Source organism: Patella vulgata, chromosome 7, assembly GCF_932274485.2.
Source record: "Patella vulgata chromosome 7, xgPatVulg1.2, whole genome shotgun sequence".
NCBI classification, from domain to species: Eukaryota; Metazoa; Mollusca; class Gastropoda; family Patellidae; genus Patella; species Patella vulgata.
In genome coordinates, this window is record NC_065885.2 from 34591604 (window position 1) to 34613021 (window position 21418).

General features: G+C 34.8%; 1 protein-coding gene across 1 annotated transcript in view; it reads right to left on the reverse strand.

Moving 5' to 3' along the window:
• LOC126827482 (mast/stem cell growth factor receptor Kit) overlaps positions 1–21418 on the reverse strand; it is an 81384-nt gene that overhangs the window by 28869 nt on the left and 31097 nt on the right. Inside the window, exons 11-14 of the mRNA XM_050556861.2 lie at positions 7968–8042; positions 6541–6653; positions 5255–5477; positions 4547–4657 (exon numbers count right to left, since the gene is read on the reverse strand). Of these exons, the coding sequence (XP_050412818.1) occupies positions 4547–4657; positions 5255–5477; positions 6541–6653; positions 7968–8042 (522 nt within the window). The remainder of the gene's footprint in view (positions 1–4546; positions 4658–5254; positions 5478–6540; positions 6654–7967; positions 8043–21418) is intronic.

A 21418-nucleotide genomic window follows, 5' to 3' on the forward strand; every position in this document is an offset into this window, starting at 1 on the left:
TCTTTCTTTCGCGATAGTTGACGGTCGTTTTTTGGTTTTAATGACGTAAATACCAAGGAAAACAATTTTGACGTAATGAAAATATCCGTGACGTAATAAGATAAACACTCATTTCCATTCTATTTGGGTCACACAGCGACTGGTTAATTGTGTCTATTTGGAAAGGGAGGTCACTCTGCGATAATTTCAAAGATCGAAACAGAAATCGTAAGTGTATTTTATGTACTTTTTAAATGATTTTAAACTCCAGCGGTGACTAGGTTCGAAATAAATTGCATATCATGTTTGATAAATGTCCATATACTCGTGTGACTGTGTAGATATATGCTGTGTACTGTACGCATGTGGTTGCTGTGCTTGTTTACGTTGTCATTTCGACGCTGTGAATGAATGTGATGTTTTTTCTTCGCAAAAACCCTGGCCTGTGCATCTGTATGAAAATTAGTCTCTGTCCTATTCATATCAGTATCAGCCTGACTTGTTTATTATCAAAAATATATTACGGTCCATACGGAGTTCAATAAATTGTAGTATTTTTATTCACTTGTTGAAAATCTTCGATTTTGACCAGTCTAATTATGATAGACTGATAGAGTGACCATAGCAACCATTATTGTCAGACCAGCCTTGAAATTAAATTTACTTATTATCTTTCAAATACTCTCCCTATCTTTGTTTTGTGTGTTTCAGGTGTGTGTTTCAATAAGCCAATGGTTGAATTTCATTGTTGATGATATACAAGAACAAATTCATGAAGATTTACCAGAATAAAGTTTTGAGGTGTAGAATTTTTGGCCACTGCAAACAGAGTCTAGCACCCAGAAAATATTCATTCGCAGCATAGATAATACCGTATGATTGCCGACTCGTCTTTAGCCCTTTACGTGATGTTGCGTTCTGGTTCGTGCGCATATTTTTTTGCGCAGGGGGGGTTGTTTACTTCCGGTCTAGCTTTCGACAGTACATGTACGTACGTACGCACAGTGACACGCGAAATTGACGTTTTTGAAACTTACGTTTATGAAATTAATAAAATGAACACGTATTTAAAAATTATATGAAAAAAAGAACAAGATATCTCCTTCCAAAATATTTTTAGATTATTGCAAAAGATTAAATAGCTACTGTGTGACGTTAAGTTGAAAAAAGGTTACAAATGGGCAAAAAATGCCTTTCTTCATTCATGTACCGTACCAATTTACACTAAAATTAGGAAATATTTTTGATATAGAGATAATACATCAAACACCTTTATTTTTATTTTTCTAATACTTCAAAAAAAATGTTCTACAATTTAATTTGCAGAAAGAAAAAGGTTATATTGCGAGCTAACTAACCCGCACCTCTGTGCCACACACAGGCCTACGGTATAGGCCTATCTATAGTATGATTAATAAAATTAGATGTTGCATTTTATTATCAATTGCATGGTATATTAGAACAGTTTTAAAAATCTTGTTTATATTCAAATGTGCATTTTTTAAATAAATTCAGCTTTGTATACTTTAGTTGATAAAGATGTAATATCCCTACAAAATTCTTTTCCAATCTAGGCCTAATTAATAATTTTAGAAAATGGCCATTTATTTATTTTAAGTCCCTCTGTCATTTAATTTAGTTAATTTTATAAATGCAGCCCCCCCCCCCCCAAAAAAAAAAATACACACATACTTTTTTTTCAGCTTGCACAACTGGAAAAAAGTTTACTTATATAAATCCACCCCAATGTAAGCAATTATTTCATAGTCTTTTTGATCTAGGCTTTGTTGAGAAATTAAATTTGCTTCAGTAGATATAACAATTATATATAAGGAAAAAGAAAACACTATTAGTTTTAAATAAAAAAAGGAATTATTGCTTTAGTTATCAATGAAAAGGAATTTTTATTCTAAAATAGATTCTTCCAGGAATCCTGTACATTAAAAGATTTACAAGAGTTGATAAAGGCAACTTCATCCTTGATATCCGATATTTCAATGTTGGCCACACCAATTTGATTTCCTGTTCTTCGGGCTTCGATATAAAAATAAATAGCTAATTAAATCATGTGAAAGATGTTTTGTTTAAAAATTTGGAACTATAAGCTTTTGAACAGAACAGCCAAGTACTTTTGGTGTTTAAATAGATGTATGTATTTTTCCAGAAGAACCAAATAAATAAATATAATGAACGTCCATTTCTATAGCGCCAAAATTCCGCAAAAATTGTGTTCATAGCGCTTGGCAAAACATACCTACACGAAGTCTTTAGCTCTAAGTTATCACTTGTTTGTAACAGATGAGTTTTTAAAAATTGTAAGGCACTACATTTATCTCATCATCTTGTTTATATGAATATATGATTACGGTATCCAATATCAGTCATATCATTATCATTTAACTTGTTTGCATACTTGACAAATTAGCCTATAGATCTAGTCAATTTTTTTTACAGAGTTACTTCGTGTAACCGGGGTAAATTATTTACATGCAGTAATTAACAAGACTTTTTTGTTAGGTTTTTTTTTAAAAAAAAAAAAAGAAATTAAAACACGTCATCCAAGCGAGAACCAAAATATATTTCTTTATGTCCTAAATTAAAATAATACAATAACAATAGACATAAATTTGAAGGGGAATTATGTAAGATTTAGATAAAGAGCTGGTCGTTCTCGCTATTAACTATAACATTTCAAAAATAGATAATGCAAATTGAATATATTGAAAATTTACCACCATACCGTTCTAATCTATTTAAAATCTGAGCAATCAGATGGCATCGAGAGTTGATTATGGTCTTTTCATGTTAATAAATGTCTTATTGATAATTTACATAACATTAAGGCCCAAAGAAAGACCTGCAATAAGCAGATTTAGCTCTTACATCATGCCTGTTTAACATTTAAAAACGCACCTTTAATTAACAATACTTTTATGATAAATTAATAAATGTATTATTAAATAAAGCGATCAAACAATGTTAATGTTACATAATTGGATGAATAATTTATAGGCACCTTATTAGATTGAAATACCAACTCTTTCTTCCTCAACTGATAAGATTAAATTATTTAAATCAAAAAATGCAATAGCCTAATATTATTGTTAAGATTAACTTATTTAATTGAAACAAAAATTGTAGGTTATATTTTTAATGATTAATTTAATTACAGGAACAGTAAACCCATATCCTTAAATATCGACCGGCAGCTATTTTTAAATATTAATTTTTCTCCAGAACCGTGTTATTTCCTAAAAAGCCATACATCTCAGCATTGTAACAAAACCAACCTTATCAATATCGGAGCAAAATTGACTGAATTCTGTAACACCAACTGGCAGATCCCTTTTTCGCGAAAATTGGTCATTTGACTTCAATTCTCAACCTATTTAACCATCAACATAACCATACAAACACATTACACATAGCTTGAATGGTTTATTTTCTGATGTTTGAAATACATAAAATTAAATAATTATGCTTAATTCAACTATACAAAATTAAAATCAATAATGATATAATACAATCAAACAATTTAAACCAAATCCCTTGTTGAGTATTAAAATAAAACAAATAAAATAATGAAAATAATAATATCCCCCCCCCCCCCAAAAAAAAAAAAAAGTGAAATGAAAAAAATAAATAAAATATAAATAAATAGATACATAAAATAAAATACTTTATCAATATATTAATGTCTAGTGTCTCAATATTTATACCCCCCCCCCACCCACACACACATACAAACAATATGAAAAGAAGTAAATAACATAAATAAAACATACAATTATTTATCAGTATCACAATAAATCAACATGAAATATATTTGCTTCACAAGCTGGCACTCCTCTAGGCCCCTAGGTAGCAAACAAAAGACGGGTACCAGTACAGTTCTGCTGAAAATACAAAAGATTTTAAAAAATTGTGTAATTAAAAGCTTATATATAGCCAACACAGCAATGTTATTATTCATACCAAACTGTATTTTATATATTTACGATTTATTAATGATCTGCAAGTATTATTTTACAAATTAATGAATTGAAAACCCTATTTTGTCGATTTTTAAAAGTAGGTCAAAGCTGTCAAACTTTGCCTTAACTGGGCAACACACGTGTCGAGATTTTCATGAAATGTAATACTTATTTATAATACAATATAATATCAAAATTATAAGATATTCATTTTAATTCTTACCTCGAACATTGCTTCTATTTCTCGTTTCCATTTAACCAGATGATGCCACATTTAATACTACAAGAAAGCGCTAAATAAAAATATCGCTACTGGGCCTATAGTAAACAAACAGCGAGAACAGAAGACAGGAAGTGATCAACCACCTTTCTCGCCGTTTCACGCGTTTCGCAACATAACGTCGAGAATTCATGAGTCGGCAATCATACGGTATTATCTATGTTCGCAGTGAGTCACCCAGGAAATTTAGAGGACTGTTATACTCATTCGACGCCACTTTTCGACCAATCAGAATCCAAGAAATTTCCATTTTGGGCTACAATGGTCATTGAGTGCTATAATCTATACTACATAAAACTAGCAACCTCCTCACCTTTATGATGACAGAAGCCATATAATGATATTATATTTGGATGTCGTCCGACTAACTTCATTTGTTCTAATTCTTGTTTCAGTGAAGTAATGTCCTCCTCTGACGCACAATCTGAAAACAGATAAATCAAATAATAATATCTATTTGTCAGTTCCAGAACTGTATAAGGCACGCTAAGTTTTTACGTTCAGCATTCAAGTATTTCAGTTTTCAATTTTAAGAAGAAACTCATTAACCCATTTATATTATGGAATTAGACACTGTTATTTCTGCATCCGCGAATGTGGTAAAACCTATTGGTTAATATTTCCCGTCACTTCTTTTCCGTTGGTTTGGTCTGTCAAATTTTGAAGACGTTTAATGAAATGGGTTTCAATTCCATGTTCTGCCACATTTTGTTCAACTTTCATGATTATGGGGCGAATTAAAGGCAAACATGCTTGACACACGGGAATTTCTCTTCCTGTCAACCATTTAAAGTGACATGACTACTGATGAAATTCTGATAGCCATGTCCATACATGACTTTGATCAAAGTCATAACGATAGCTTCCAATAATATTTTTGGAATAAGCTACAGATGGTTGACCTTGATGGATTTAACATTGAAATAAAGTAGGTAATTGGACTTGATAAGGGAGATAACCGTGTAGTTCCAGCATACATTAGATTATTAATTTGAGTGTTAAATATTTAAATACGCCTTACCTCGTAACCGTTTCACTGCCACTTTAAAAGTTTTATTATCAAAGCCAGAGCCACCATAAGCACAGGCCTCATTAACCAAACCAAAGGCGCCCTTTCCTAACAGACGGCCAATTTTAAGCTTTCTGATTGGTACATCCCATTTTGAATATCGGCCGTCCTTACTTATTGCAAAACCATCCAACCAATCAGCAGATGACAATGTCACAGTTTCAGTACCCCTATCCTTTATTTTTCAAAAGAACATAGTATATTAATTACGGGGTATCAGGTAAGGTTAGATAAAGAACTGACAGTTCTCGCTAAAATAGTTTTAAAAGATTAGATATTGAAGAGGGAATATGTTGAAAATTTCAGTCAAATTACTTCACTCTGAGCCTAGTTATCGGCGAAACAATAACATTGTAGCCTCGATTGGCATTGCTATCGTTGTGACGATAATAAACAAAGTCTCGATTATCCAGTTTTACGGTTATTTCATCACCGCAAAACGTATAAAAATCTAATTAATATAGGAGTCACTCATTGGCCTCGAGAGTTGATCGTCGTCTTGGTAAGCTAATGAATGTATAATTAATAATTTATATGGCATTTAAGGCCTACAGAAAGACCTGCAGTAGGCAAATTTAAATCTTGTATAATGCCTGTTTAATATATTTTACCAGGCTATTCAGCCAAGCATGCTAAAATATCTTTCCATTTTTTTAATCAAAAAAAGCACAGTTAATAAAGACAAATTTTGTGTTTAGTATATCAAAGAGTAAAAACAAACACTTTCAGTCGATGATCTAAACTATTGGTAGCAACATTTGGTCTGAAAACATTAGTATCTCGACTTCTCCATTGTACAATCGACATGTTTCTGTTTCACTATTATTTATGTTTTTAAAAATTGCTCAATTTAAAAACATCCACGTTAAATAGATATCTTTGACGTATGTTTTCGTTGTAACATTTATGCCCGTAGCGTTTAATAGGATAAAAACTATACGATAGCATTTTTGTTTTTTAAAAAAAAATGTTTACAAATAATAACACAACACTACCCGTTATAAATATTAATCAGATCATCGCGGTAATAGCTTATTATTAGAAATAGCTAAGGTCATGATGATACTCAAGACATTACATGACTGCCATCATATAGGGGATTTTTTCCGGCTAGAGTGTAAGTGAATAGTTTTTTTTATAACATATAGAGGTCTATATATATATATATATATATTTACAAAGAAAAACCTTACGTATCGGCGATCCAACTTACTGTGGGCGCAGTATTCATTACTTACCCCAGGGACTTCACGACGAGAAGCGTGGTTACCATAACGACGGATATAAACAATCAATAAGATTATGATTATGGAACAACAAAAAAATGTAGCAAACCCCACAAGCATCGGCCCTAAAAAAAACATTAAAAAAACCATCTCAAATCTATTTTAAAGATATTTACCCAATTAATGCATTATTACAATAACAGTGGTGGATTTAGCGCTTGGGGTAGGATATGCTTACTCTATTAGAAGCATGTTATACTACTTTGTAAGGGGAACGCAAGGTATTGTGGTATGTTCCTCTGATAACCTCTACGGGCTGCTACTCCTATCTGTCACTTTGTATTTCTAGACTTCGACTTCTTATTTCATAGTCCAGCGTTTTATGGGAAAAATACGTAGGCTAGGCCTCTGCACATTGTACATGACTGAAAAATATTTCTCTATCCATCACTGTTATAAAATTGTGTGAGTCTAATAAGGGACAGGAAGTGGGGTGGGGCGTCGAGTGGCCTAATCCCTTTGTGCTTTAGTTCAATAAGTCAAGTCTTTGACTCCCCACTGTCTACATGTATTGTACATATATGCTATAGAACGCTAACGATTAGAGACTTTTGACAAGCGTAAATTCCTGGTTCGTATCGACGCGTATTCGTATCGACTTTGTGTGTGCCGTCATCAATGTGTGTGTATTTCTCATACGTGATGCGGCAAACGGACACGGCAGCACGTACCGAACAGCTTTCATACGGAAAAGGTCCGTTTAACATCGTCGTCTTTTTGCCGTCGTTTTCTACTTTTAGACCTTAGACCTTGAAATGTTGTGCCATAGCGCTTTTATGAATCTATGTGTATCCTAGAACACGAAGGTGTATTTTTGATGTGATTTTAACCATAATAAAGACTGGAATTTAATCAATATTTTTTATGAGTTCTTCTCGAAATTTTCATATTTTTCCTGACTGTCTGCATGCATGTTGATCTACGCGCTAAATTTAGGGAGGTGGGACCTTGCAAATCTGTAAATGATGTGATTCTATAGTAAAGGAGTATAAACTTTCTGAAATGATACATTAGTGAAATCAAGCATTGTTGCTGAATCGAAGTTGAAGATTCGACATATTTTTTTTTAATAGCTCAGCGACTCTCTAGAGTAATTAGTAGGCTTAGTACTTGACTTGTACTGGTGGTAGATAACTGCCATTATGCTGTAATAGAACTCCATTCAGCTCAGCTATCAAACTACATTGACGAGCGTATCACGTGACGATACGGATTGGACAAATTTCCCTTGCCAAAAGTCTCTATTTCTTCGTCAGTGTTACCTGTAACAACTGGAAGTGGGATTAGACAACCCGAGGGTTTTACCCAGTTGGCCGCTGGGATTACATCGAAAATAGTATCAATGTATGTAACTGTAGGAGATTCTAATGGTTCTATACCTTGGAAGTCATTTCGACCTTGAACCATCATTGTGGCTGTCTGTCTCTCTGTCGAAACCAAAATGTCAGTAGCATCTGAAGATAAAGCGTAAATTTAATATAAGAAACATTAATATAATAAAATATCATAAAACTAAACTTCTTAATGCCTCACTTACATTTAATCTAAAAGTCGTAAACTTATTAACTGCTATTCCTTGTCACTTATTAGCTTAGATAGCACGCTATCAAACCTTATTACATGACCAAATGGCGTGTCTACCGTATATTGACACACAAAGTCATAGAAGAAACCTTTTTTTCTATGTTAATAAATTATCTGACTAACACAGAAACGCAACTAGGTACTTTACAGTTATATATGCGATGTTCCGTGGTTGCAATAGCGATCAATATATTTGTCATTTAAATACATCTTTAATAATATCATTTCTTTGATAATGATATGTGTTTAATATGGATAATGCGTTTCTTTCAGCTGGTGTTAATATTATTTTATGATAAAAGAAACAGGAAACGCATCAAGGTAATTAATCAACAGACATAGCATCACACATTTTCAAAATATGGATTATATGGCTTACACGTTGAAACTATCATAAAACAGTGTGTGCATTTAGTTTAAACAAGTTAAATCAGCTGTGGTCAGCGGTCTAATATTCTGTCAGTTAAATGGAAAGACAGATTACAGTGAATGCAATATACATTCATATTTACCAATCAGACTAAAGCGACATAATTGAATATGCACATGTGACGTTGATGTCGAAACTCTGGCCATAAACTTATTATAAACACATATTCATAGAATGAAGTGGGCTATTAACTATGCGTTATAATGAGCTTTCTACCTGGTGTAATCAAAATAAGGCAACAAGAAGCCTAGTTCGACTTATCAGATTGCAATAAGTCAATAAAACAATCCCATATATCATGTGTGTTAGGTTAGGGTAGACAAAAATTAAGATGATATCCAGTATATACGACATTTATTTATGCTTGAACACATTAAAATAACTTTACTTCTGATGCAAAGGATATTCCCTTAAAATAAACACAAGATTTCTGTGGAAAACAGTTATTGTGTATTTTATCGGAACTAGTTTTCTACAATGATTATCTTGTCGATTGCAAGCACTAACTACAAAGGAATTATTGAAGAAACTTATCTCCGATTAAATATACAGTAACTGTTTTCTATTTTAAAATGATATCATTTGCATTAGAAGAAAAGTTATTGCTATTAAAGGAATCAATATAAAAACATTCATGTTCCAATTTAGGCAAATGATTGTATGCCCAATAAGGCATTGTGTTTTAAACAATCAGCCAATCAGATTCCAGCAGGTCGATTAAATATATGAATTAAGAAGGTTGAATGCGTTAAAAGTAACATAATAATTATTTCTATTAAAATGAATCGACTTTTAAACTGAATAAAAATAACAATAAAGAAACCGATCATCAGACTGCAGTGGGTCAAAATTAAATATATAAATATAATCCAAATATAATCCTGGTGTTCCAGCTTATTGACAATTTCAAGTTTTACCAAAATGCCTTTATTAGAAATTAAGTTGTTGTGTTTCAAACAAGAAACCAATCGGAATTCGGTAGCAAAATTAAATGTGCACAGATGGTCTTGATGGTTCAGCCTAGGCGAGTTCTGTAATAATGAAGGTATGTTCTAACAATCAACTAATCAGATTGCGTAATATGTGCAAAGTTAATGATTAAATAGGAATCTTTTATTACAAGTATTGCATTTCAATGGATCAACGAACCATATATCAGTCTACACTATACTATACTACGTGGTTGTGATAATGAAGACATATTCCAAGGTTCATGTCTTGGTCCTAACCTGTATTCTATATATGCGAGTACAATGGAAGAGGTGGTGCAAGATCCCATGAATATATATGGATATGCTGATGACCACGCCCTAATGAACTCCTTTGGTACACAAGGTCCCGAATCGGAACTAGAATCAATAGATCACCATCAGCGAACTGCTGTGGACATCAAAAACTGGATGGACAGTAATCGTCTAAAAATGAACGCAAGCAAGACACAATTCGTTTATTTCGGTTCACGTCAACAACTGAAGAAATGCAAATCTGACAGCATCAGCATCAATAACGAATCCGTCAATCGTTCTCATAAAATTCGGTACCTTGGGGTCTACCTAGATGAAAATCTTACGCTCTCAGATCACATAAAGCAATGTTCGGACTCCAGACAATACGGAACATCAGACATATGCTTACACAAAAAGCATGGGAGACTCTGGTCTTAGGAACTGTCCTCTCCCACCTGGACTACGCCAACGCTTTATACGCAGGGTTGCCTGACAACCAAATTAGAAAACTTCAGAGGGTACAGAATTTCGCAGCTAAACTGGTACTCAGGACTGAAAAATATTCGAGTTCAACGAAGGCACTGAAAACTTTACACTGGCTACCGATAAGACTACGAATACAGCACAAAGTCCTGACGCGGATTTGGAAGAGTCTTAATGGTTGTACACCACTATATATAAGGACACTTTTAAAAACCGATGAACACAAAAGGCCCAATATGCGACCCGTTAGCCAGTACATGAGACTCAAAGTGCCATTGGTGAAGCGAAAAACGTTTGCCAGTCGTGCCTTTAATGTCATTGGAGCAACATGGTGGAATGCGGTGCCGAACGATATTACGAAATCTGAAAATGTGCAAAGGTTCAAGCATGCCCTCAAGACTCACCTCTTCACCAATTTCTGATCCTGTAGTGCATTATGTACAGCGCTATTGAAGATTATTATCAAAATTAGCGCTATATCAAATGAATAGTTTATAGTTTATTAAAATTAGATCTGTTGAAATAATATTATTGCGATACAGAGATATTACAAAGGGGTGGAAGTTTGGAAAGGAAAATGACAAAGGGAGAATAACAATGTTATAAAGTTTAATGTCGTCTGTTTAATTCTGTCTGTTCCAGGATCAAAAACGATTTGGAGACACTATCATCAACAACAACATCATGTTGTCAGTGTTGGTGGAAGATACTTTAAACAGGAAGGTTAATCTTCATCATTATAATATACCCGAAGAACGCATAATATTCTTTTGAGATTTATTTTCCAATAATCTATCAATAAATTATTCAACACATAGAATGGCATCACCAATATAAATTGCTCATTATATACTTAAAAGTGGAACTCAGTTACTAAAACTACAATTTTTATCGTTACATGTACTTGGTTGTTGGCAAGAATTGGTTTTCTTCAAGAAATCTGAGCTCTCTTGTGTTCACAATCTTTTCCGGACACTAATACTATTATACCACTGGAATCAGTCGTGATTATTCTCTCCGATCCCAATACTTCAATCGGGCTTATCCATTCATAGCGTTAATGCTTCAAACCAAATACAAAAAAAAAGAAATCCATTAAAGACTACGGTATCTATCATTCAGCATGTTTTCAGAAAAAGGGGTGGGGCGTACACCGGAAGAAGGTTGGGGAACGCTAAAAAAATCATAGGATTCACATTCTCATGACCCAGTACTTCGCGGCAAAGTTGAATCAAAATCTGTTAAAATCTTTAGCCTGTATCTGGTACACAAGGTTTTCGGAAAGGAGAAGGTAGTAACTGCAAAACAGAAATTCGGCAGGGTTCATCCTCCCGCGACACCAATGCTTCACACAAATTACGACATAATAAGAACACACAGAAATGTGGGCGTATAAAATTATGGTTGGATTAGATAAATATAGAAAGGCAGAAAACTGCACATTGTCCTAAGGAGTCTGACTTTAGCTCTAGTAGTCCAGCCGGAAGCTGGTCATGCCTATTGAAGCACGTCGCGAATTTATTTCACAAAATGATTCAAATATTGAGATAAAGCTGGATACAGTATCGCCAGTTTGTCAGATATGCAGTGCATCATTTGATAATGAACAACCCACCTTTATTCCGAAAACAAGGGGTATTTGAGGCTTTAATAGGGCCGCTAAGCTGAGCAATTATGGTCGTGATGTCGAGCTCCGTGAAAAGTACCATGTGGAATGTCACAAATTGTACTATCATTTAACTAATATTGCATAATGTTGTAAAGCTGTTGAAGTGGAGGAGTCCGTATCTTAATTTTTCCGCCATTGAAATTGTCATCCATTAAAAGGAGAGTTAATGTGTTCCAAAGTCTCGACCAATCAGACTGGAGTATCTACGTAGCCTAAGCAGAAAATGTTCATCATCGAACTTAAGACAAAGTATTGATGTAATGAAACTATACGTGAAGTTTCACCACTCTCACTTAATTAGAACCAAAGTTATCGTTTTCCAAAGCATCAACAAATCAAATTGCTTAGCTTAAGCAGAAAATTCTCATCTTCGAACTCCATCAAGGCATTCACCTAATAAACACCTACACCAAGTTTAATTCTAGCTAAATTAGAAGAAGTTATTGTCTCCCAAAAAAGTGTGACGGACGTACTGATCCATTTTAATAGTCTCCTACTTTCTTCGAGGGGTGTGTAACATTAATAAGCTGAATAGGCGTAATAATAATTTAGTGGTGGCTGTCATCCCACTGATTTCCCGTCCAAATTACAACATTATATACAAGACGCCATAACTAAATAACAGACTATTTCATATTAAATAATAATTATAGTGTTAAATAACAATTACACGTGTTGTTGAGACCCCCTCTGATATGTCTCATATACATGTATAACACACAATAAATGACATTTATTATTGTCTGTTCTGGTGTGTGTTGTCATCATCACGTTAGTTTTCAGTCAACATTCCTTCCTATACTGAAAGACACGTTTCTTCATACGACAACATTGTCTGGCCTTATTATACTATAATATTGAAAGAAGAAAAGCAGAGACTTCAATAACAATTTTAATTTTATTGATGTACTATAATTATACAAACACAAACACGTCAGACGAGATCTTTATGTTGTTAAGATATTTTAATAATGTTAAAATAATGACAAACACATTGTATTTTTTGTGTGTGTGGTTTTTTTTTTTTTTTTTTTTTATTGCTCAGAAACTCTTTATTGGATTTTAATAGCCCGAAGATCTGTCAGTGCAACATGTTAAACGTATTAATATTGTATTTCACGGTGGACTTTATACAATATATATGTTAGTCTTTAAGTGGCTGCCTTTTAGAGTCGCTGCATCCCATCCACTATCTGATTATAATACAGATCTACATTTCGTTTCGTTTCGATGGCTTCCGTGAATGCAAATAAAACGAAATTTTGAACTACGAAAAATATGAAAGGAAATATGATTTGTGTTTTATTCAGATTGCTGCATCCACAAAGTAAAATAAACTACCTGTGTGCGGTGCGGTTTGCGTCCACTTACTATTATGGTAAATTTGGTCTGTATAACGCGATAGATATGACTTGATTATCCAGACATTGTCGATATTTCAAAGGTACCTAGATTAAATTCTCTGTTGATTCACTTTTATATTTTATTCCTTTCTGTTGGTATTATTTTAGGAAAGGAACGCTGTAGTTTAGTAGTGATGCACTGACCTATCAACTAGAACGTCCCGAGTTCCACTTCTGGCTGCTCGTCGACCGTGGACAATCACCACTATTTTCAGCGCAAGTAATTTCTTGGATTATCCTTTGTCAACATCTGTTTCGGTACACATAGACTGTTATACGTTTATCTCACATCCTACCATCGATCAACACATACCAAGCGTCATCTACGTAAGTTAGACAACAAGTCAACATCCCGCCAGTTTGTGACACTCTTACGCGAGTGTGATTTGTTTTGAGGGGATCCAGTATATTTCTAATATAACTGAGCGTCTCTACTTTCCACAAATCTAATTTCCCATATTTTTTATAACTAATATAAGAAACAACTACCTTTTAAATTCTACAGTGAAATGCATCTTTAAGAATAATATTTGACACCAATATAGATGGCAGTAATCAAGATAACCATATGATGTTTTGCTTAAATACGTTACGATGATTTATAAACGGATTGAAGCATTTTTTTTTCTAGCGTATATGTTAACATTAAATCTAAGAGTAAGTTAATTAAATTGGAAATTTGTCATCATGTCGGGTTGTGCATCATCATTTATTCTATCTAAAGATCTGCGAATTACAGTCGACGTTACTTGTATTGCAGGTTGTGCCTTTTTTGGAAATTACTTTAACATCACAAATATTAAGAAAACGGCAAGGATTACAGTTCTCCGTTAATAACTGGTAGCAAGACGTTTCCATATTATATCGAAGTCATGAAATATCGATTAACTCAATTTATCACGCCTGCTTCTGCTCGTATTAGGGGGGTTGGATGGCTGAATGGTTAGCGTGTACGCGCTGTATCACAAAGTCTGTCATTGAGTCAACTGGCGTGGTTTCGATTCCCCGGTTATACGTGACAAGGAGTAGGGTCGCATGTCCAACCTCGTGGGTTTTCTCCGGGTCCTCCGGTTTCCTCCCACTGCTAAAGACCCCTACGCGCAAGCGAATTACTGAAATAGAATTAAAACCATACGTTCTCTCTCTCTCTCTCTCTCTCTCTCTCTCTCTCTCTCTGCTGTATTATGTAACTTAAAAAGCACGGTTTTCATTTTTCCCAGAGTATATTTGGCGAACTGTCAAAACAGATTGATAGTTGAGTACTTGAAAGTATACATAATTAGAAGAACAAAGCAGGCAGGACTGACATCGAGCAAAATATCAATCTAATCTTTTAAAAATTAATTTAGAATCTCTTTGTTCTTTAAAAAAAAAATACATCATTGCGTTTAATTAAATATCCCAAACAGGAATATCTCACTTTTGATGTCAAACAATTTTCCATGTTATTGAACTTGTTTTAAAAATATATTCTAAATATGATTTTAAGGTAAATATCTTTGCTAAGGGTTGATCTGTAAAGTAGCAAAGACTTGAAGAATGGGAAAGTGACGCAATTGAACATAGTTACTTTTGCCGACTGAAGTAGAAAGCGGTGCTGACGGAAAAGGGTTTAAGGTAAGCACAATATTTAATAATCACCAACAATGTAAAATGAGGCATCTTTCCTGACGATTTTACCGTCACTACCTATAGGCAATCAAAATAATAGCGTTTATCTGAGTAACCTGATCTTCTTCCCGGATTCTATTTCGGGGAATTGACCACCGGCTGAGTCATATGGAAAAGTTGTTTAAAAACATGAGCTACTAGATAGATGGTAACCTTGGAGAACTGGCCACCAGCAGAGTCACCAGGTAAGTTGGTGGTGTCAACAAACTACACCACCGCTAGGTAAGTAAGCGATCCCCATGCTCGTTAACGGATTTGAAGACTAAAAACGGAATTTTACTGACCAGAAATCCTGGTGATTATTTCAAAGGAAAATCGGCTTGAAAGGTTCAAACAGCGGTCATACCTGGTTGGCGTCCCGGTCGACTAAAATATTAAAACGTCGAAAAATATTGATCGGCTTTGGTTAGTATAACATGACAGCGGCATTAGTAGATGGGAGGATTTAGAATGCTTCCGGGGAATAATACGCATTATATGTGATACGTATATCAATAATATTCCATTTATTTAAATATATTTTTCAAACTCCATTCCCTAGAAGTATCATATATTTCCGTTAAAATGAATTGAATAAAAATAACAATGTAGACACCGACAATCAGTCTGCAGTAGGCCAATTAAATATATAAATATTGGTGTTCCGAAATGCCCTCACTCGATGTAAAGTTATTGTGTTTCAAAAAAGAAACCAATCGGAATTCATTAGAAAAATTAAAAATGCACAGATGATCTTGATGGTCCAGCCTAGGCGAGTGCTGTAATAATGAAGGTATGTTCTAACAATCAACCAGTTTTAGTAGGAACATCAAATATGTGCAAATGGTAATGGTAATGAAGATATGTTTATTACAAGAATTGCATTTCAATGGATCAATTAACCATATTACAGTTAGACTACACTATACTACGTGGTTGTGATAATGATAATGTAGACATATTCCAAATATTACTAAAATCAGATCTGTAGAAATAATGTTATTGTAATACAGAGATATTACAAAGAGGTGGAAGTTTGGAAAGGAAAATAACAAAGCGAGAATAACAGTGTTATTTAACGAGAAGGTTAATCTCCATCATTATAATATACATAAAATGTCAGCAACCAATATAAATTGCTCATTATATACTTAAAGGTTGAACCCAAATACTAAAACTTATTTTATTTTTAACAAAATGGTTCAACCATTTTTACCGTTAGTTGACCAGATTTGATTGCCTTTACGAAATCAGTCGTTTTCATTCTCCCCGATACCAATACTTCAAATTTGAAAATCAATGGGGTTTATCCCTCCATAGTCCTAATGATTCTAATCATACAAGTATGAAAAAAATAAACCCATTAATGCTCTATCATTCCCAATGCTTTCAGGAAGGGGGGGGCGTAACTCCGGAAGAAGGTCGCAGAACGCTACATTCATGAGCCAATGATTCTCACCAAAGTTGAAAAAAAAAATTACTAGCCTGTATCATGTTCACAAGGTTTTGGGAAAGGGGAGGCAGTAACTCCAAAACGGAAGGTCGCAAGGATTCATCCCCTTGAGACACCAATGTTTCACATGCAAATGACGTCGCGTCTCGTGTTCTAACGATTCAAGCATGGTTAAATGGACAATGAACCCCTCTAAATACAAAACAGGAAGTGTTTATCTCCTACATCTTCTTAAACAATATGACGAAATTATTTATAACCACAATGTTTACGAATACGGGTTACCTCATAAATACTGTATTAACAAATTACGATTTCCTAGTAAATACTTATGATGCGGAAATGACCTAACCCTAACTCGTTGTTTATTATACAAAGTGTCCAAATTATTATATTATTATTATTAAAACATAGATATGTCGTCACCCTTTGATGTTTTTAACCAGTATATAGGGGAATGTACGCTTTTCTTAAACAATCGTCTATTATTTATAAAACTGTCCATTATTTATTGAAAATAATGGATAGGTTTACTAATAATAGATACTTATCTGAAAAATGAACATGCATTTTGGGATAATTTATTCTCTGAACAAATTAAATTACAGAACATGAAATTACTTTAAAACCTCATAGTTACCGAAATGTCACATGACCGAATGTTGATTTTACATGTTTGTCTACATAAAGAAATCCACTTAAATCCGTCCGTTATATTATGTCACTTGTCCGTTTAATAGTACGTTCGGAACTAGATCGATGATGCGTTTTTATACGCCCACGTTTTCGCATCTTCTTTGTGAACACTCTACAGGTCATAATTTGAAATATAGGTATATATCCCAAAGATCTCGGTTTCTTTCGATATTGGCTTGTATGGGGCCGTAACCTTCTGGATTATGGTCCCTGGCTGTACACACTAGAGGCCACAATTATTAGCCCTTTTTGATGAAACTGAACATGTGTGTTTATAACACAATGATCTCGATTCCTTGCGATATTGGCGCATATAGGACCGTAACTTCCTGGATGATGGCCCCTGATTGAACAAAAAAAACGTGTTTTGAGCCTGTGGAACCTATACAGGTCACAATTTTTATCCGATTTTAAAACACGTTCAAATATATCACCGTTAGACCATAATGACAGTTGAGTTTGAATTTCGTGAATTGGTTTGTGCCTTTGATCATGTGTCGTGTCACTTATATCAGAGTATATATTAAATTTTGTAATTAAAAATTTGGACGGCTAGTACCCTCCATATTAACCACAGTACTAAGAATATTATCAATATCTAAATCAATCTCGTGGGCAGCCTTTCCATCACAACTTTGACGGTTATTATTCCCCCATATCAGGAACATCACAATTTTTACGGCTATTTTCTTCCATATCGAGTACATACCAATGTAATCAGTATCCAAATGCTTATCACATATATTCTCACTATTAACATTTTTTTTCGATGGGGTTTCGAATCCCCAGTTGTACGTGACAAGTAGGGTCGCCTGTCAAACCTCGTGGGTTTTCTCCGGGTCCTCCGGTTTCTTCCCCCTGCTAAAGACCCCTACGCGCAAGCGAATTAATGAAATAAAGTTAAATCAAATGTTTGTCCCGAAATGACCTAGTTTGTGCCAAGTGGACGTTAAACCCCATTTCTCTCTCTATCTCTCTCTTTTCGATGGGTTTTAAACATGTCATCTCCATGTCAAATATTTTGGAATGTCTGTGTATGCTTGCATTGTATGACTGGAGTGTTTTGTCACATGCATTCATGAGCATGTGCAGGTTGTTTTAAGAATATATCTATTATTTTATGGCTTGTTGTTTTAGAAAACTATCCATTATTTGTATCGCTATGGTGCTATGTTTTAAGTTTGATAATAGCCTAAGACTGTCCATTATGTAAATACAAAGAAAAACTTCGTCATTTGTTCTTTCTATTTACAACGCCCCGAAGTTTTTCTTTGTATTTACATAATGGACAGTCTTCGGCCATTATCAATCAAATACTGTGGGCACAAGTGGACGAAAGTAATGTAACTATTGGAAACAAGTTGCTATGATATCGTTTTGTGGGAGTATTTATGCAAATCAAAACGACTAGATTGAAGAAAAAACATATCTGAGTGAATCGACAGAGGTTTGATTGCCTGACATTACGAATTGTTAAAAACAAAACGAGCCGAAGCGAGAGCAGGTAAAATCGATTCTTCAACAGGCATTGCATTCCTGTTCTTTTTTTTATTATATATTGTCTGGTTGGACATGGTGTATGCATATATACTATTCAAAAAAAGTAGGGGATATTTGATTTTTAAGTGTTATTAAAGTCACCTAATGAAACTGACGAAGAAACAAATGACAAAATGAAATGAAGTTCACATTCATCGATTTATTCCAAATGATCGTTAGACTAAGTAAGGCACAGACTGACCATTATAAGGGTAAAATGATACCCGGGGTCAAACAGCAAAGTTACCACAGCATCACAACCAAGTCAGTAACGGGTAAATCCTCCTCTGTTTGCCAAACAAGCATTGATCCGACGTGGCATTTTGGTCCAGATTGTCCCATTCCTGTTGCAACGCAGCAGCAAGTTCTTGGACATTGGCAGGACGTTGTTGACGTTGACGTAACCTCTGTCAAAGCATGTCCCAGACATGCTCGATGGGGGAGAGGTCGGGACTCAGTGCTGGCCAAGGTAATGTGGTGATGTTCTGTTGTTGGAGGTAACCTGTAACGATCCTGGCCCTGTGACATTTTGCGTTGTCATCCTGGAAGATGAAACGGCGGCCATGACGTCGTGCGAACGGCACAACATGGACTGCCAAGATGTTGTCCCGGTAGTACTGGCCTGTAACACGCCCTGCAACAACATATAAAGCCGTTCTTCCAGCAACAGTGATGCCTCCCCACACCATAACAGAACCACCCCCAAATCGATCATGTCTGATGACGTTAACGTCTTGGAAGCGCTCGTTTCGACGACGCCACACCCTCCTACGTCTGTCCAAAAAATCAACAGTGAACCTTGACTCATCTGAAAACATCACATTGCTCCAGCGTCGATTATCCCAGTGTTGACGATCCCTACACCAACGACGTCTTGCCTGAATGTGATGATCTCTCAAACAAGGGATCACGCGAGGACGTCGGGCGCGAAGGTGACCCCTATGCAGTCGATTCCGAATCGTCTGGCCACTCACTCTCACACCAGTGTCTGTTTGAAGACGAGCGCTGATCTGACTTGCTGTGATGACACGATTTCTCAAGGCCAAGGTATGGATAAATCGATCCTGGGCTTGAGTTGTCGCCCTTGGTCGACCTGAGCGTGGTCTGTCCTGTACAGATTGTGTATCACGGTATCTGGACCATAGCCTGCTTATGACAGACTGAGAAACATTCATCGTCCGCGCCACAACCGCCTGTGTTGTGCCGATCTGTAGCATGCCAAGGGCACGTAACCTTTCATTTTGGGTAAGCCGACGCATATCAAAATTTGTTTTCTGGTCACTAAAACAATTAAACTGATGTTTCCACCCTGGAATTCAATGCCACAATGATTGTAACATTCAAAGTCAGAGTCGTGCAAATCTTGGGTTGGACCCCCATGATGATCCCAAGCATCACCTGCATTCCATGCGGTAGCTATTGGTGCGTTTGGGCGTCACATGTAACTGGAAATGTTTCTTCTGTTAGGTTCTATAGTGACTTTTTTCGTAGTCATTTGCATATTTTAGTATTATGCCCCCAAAATCAAATATCCCCTACTTTTTTTGAATAGTATATATACGGATAGAAGGTCAGACTCCTGTGCTTCATACAACAATATTGACTGGCTTTGTTATACCATAATAAAGCATACATTTCTATAAAGAATTTTATTGAATTGATTTATTATATTTATACAAACACAAAAACATCAGACGAGATCATTTTAATTTGTTAAGATATTTTAGTAATGTTAAAATAATGACAAACACGTTATAAAAGAAAGCAATCAGAAACAGGTGCATATTGTATTTTGTATAGTTCAGAATCTCCGTAACCCGGTTTAAATAGCTCTGACGGGAGGTCTGTCGGCGCAACATGACAAACGTGTTAATATTGTATTCTAGGATAGACATTATACATATGTCTTTAGTTGTTGCCTTTTCATAGCCCCCGCAGCCACTATCTGATAATAATAGAAAGCGCTAGATCTCATGCATTCATAGTTTTTATAAATGACCGAGTTAAAAAGAAGACTTTAAATTTTAAAGCGAGAATCTCAAATTTTCTAAGAAAGTCAAAACATAATCATTTCTATGTCTTTTGCTCAATGGGTTATCAAATCACTATTATACGATCATGGGCATTATTTCCCACCCTTAAAAATCTATGACACAGGAAATAACATCACAATTACCTCTCCTGTTTTGCTATTGACAACTTGGGGCAGCCATTTTCCAAGGTTGGAATTTGAAGTTAAAAATGATATTTTTGCCAATTTCTCAGCTGGCAATAGCGAATTATAGGATTAATAGGATTATTCTTTAACAAAGTAGGACTGTTTATGGATACCATCTATTTTAAGGCTTTATTTTAATACATTTTAAAAATATAACTTGAAAATTTGCAATTGCAACTTTAAACTATTTCCAATAACTGTAAGCTTATAGTTTTACACAACTGCTTAATATTCAATTATTTTGACACGTATTTACATTTTAATGATTAGTTTTGTAATATCAATTTATATGTGGTCTCTGGATAATATTAAAACATTATCAGCTCCTATCCAATTAAAAATTTTGTTTTCTTAGGTTGAAAGTCAGCTATTTTGTTCCAGTCGAATTCCATTCATACAAAAAAAGATTAGGTTATTAATTGTATGATTACTGTACCAGGAGAACGTGGGCTGAGTAATTGAGTGTTTCAAAACCAGTT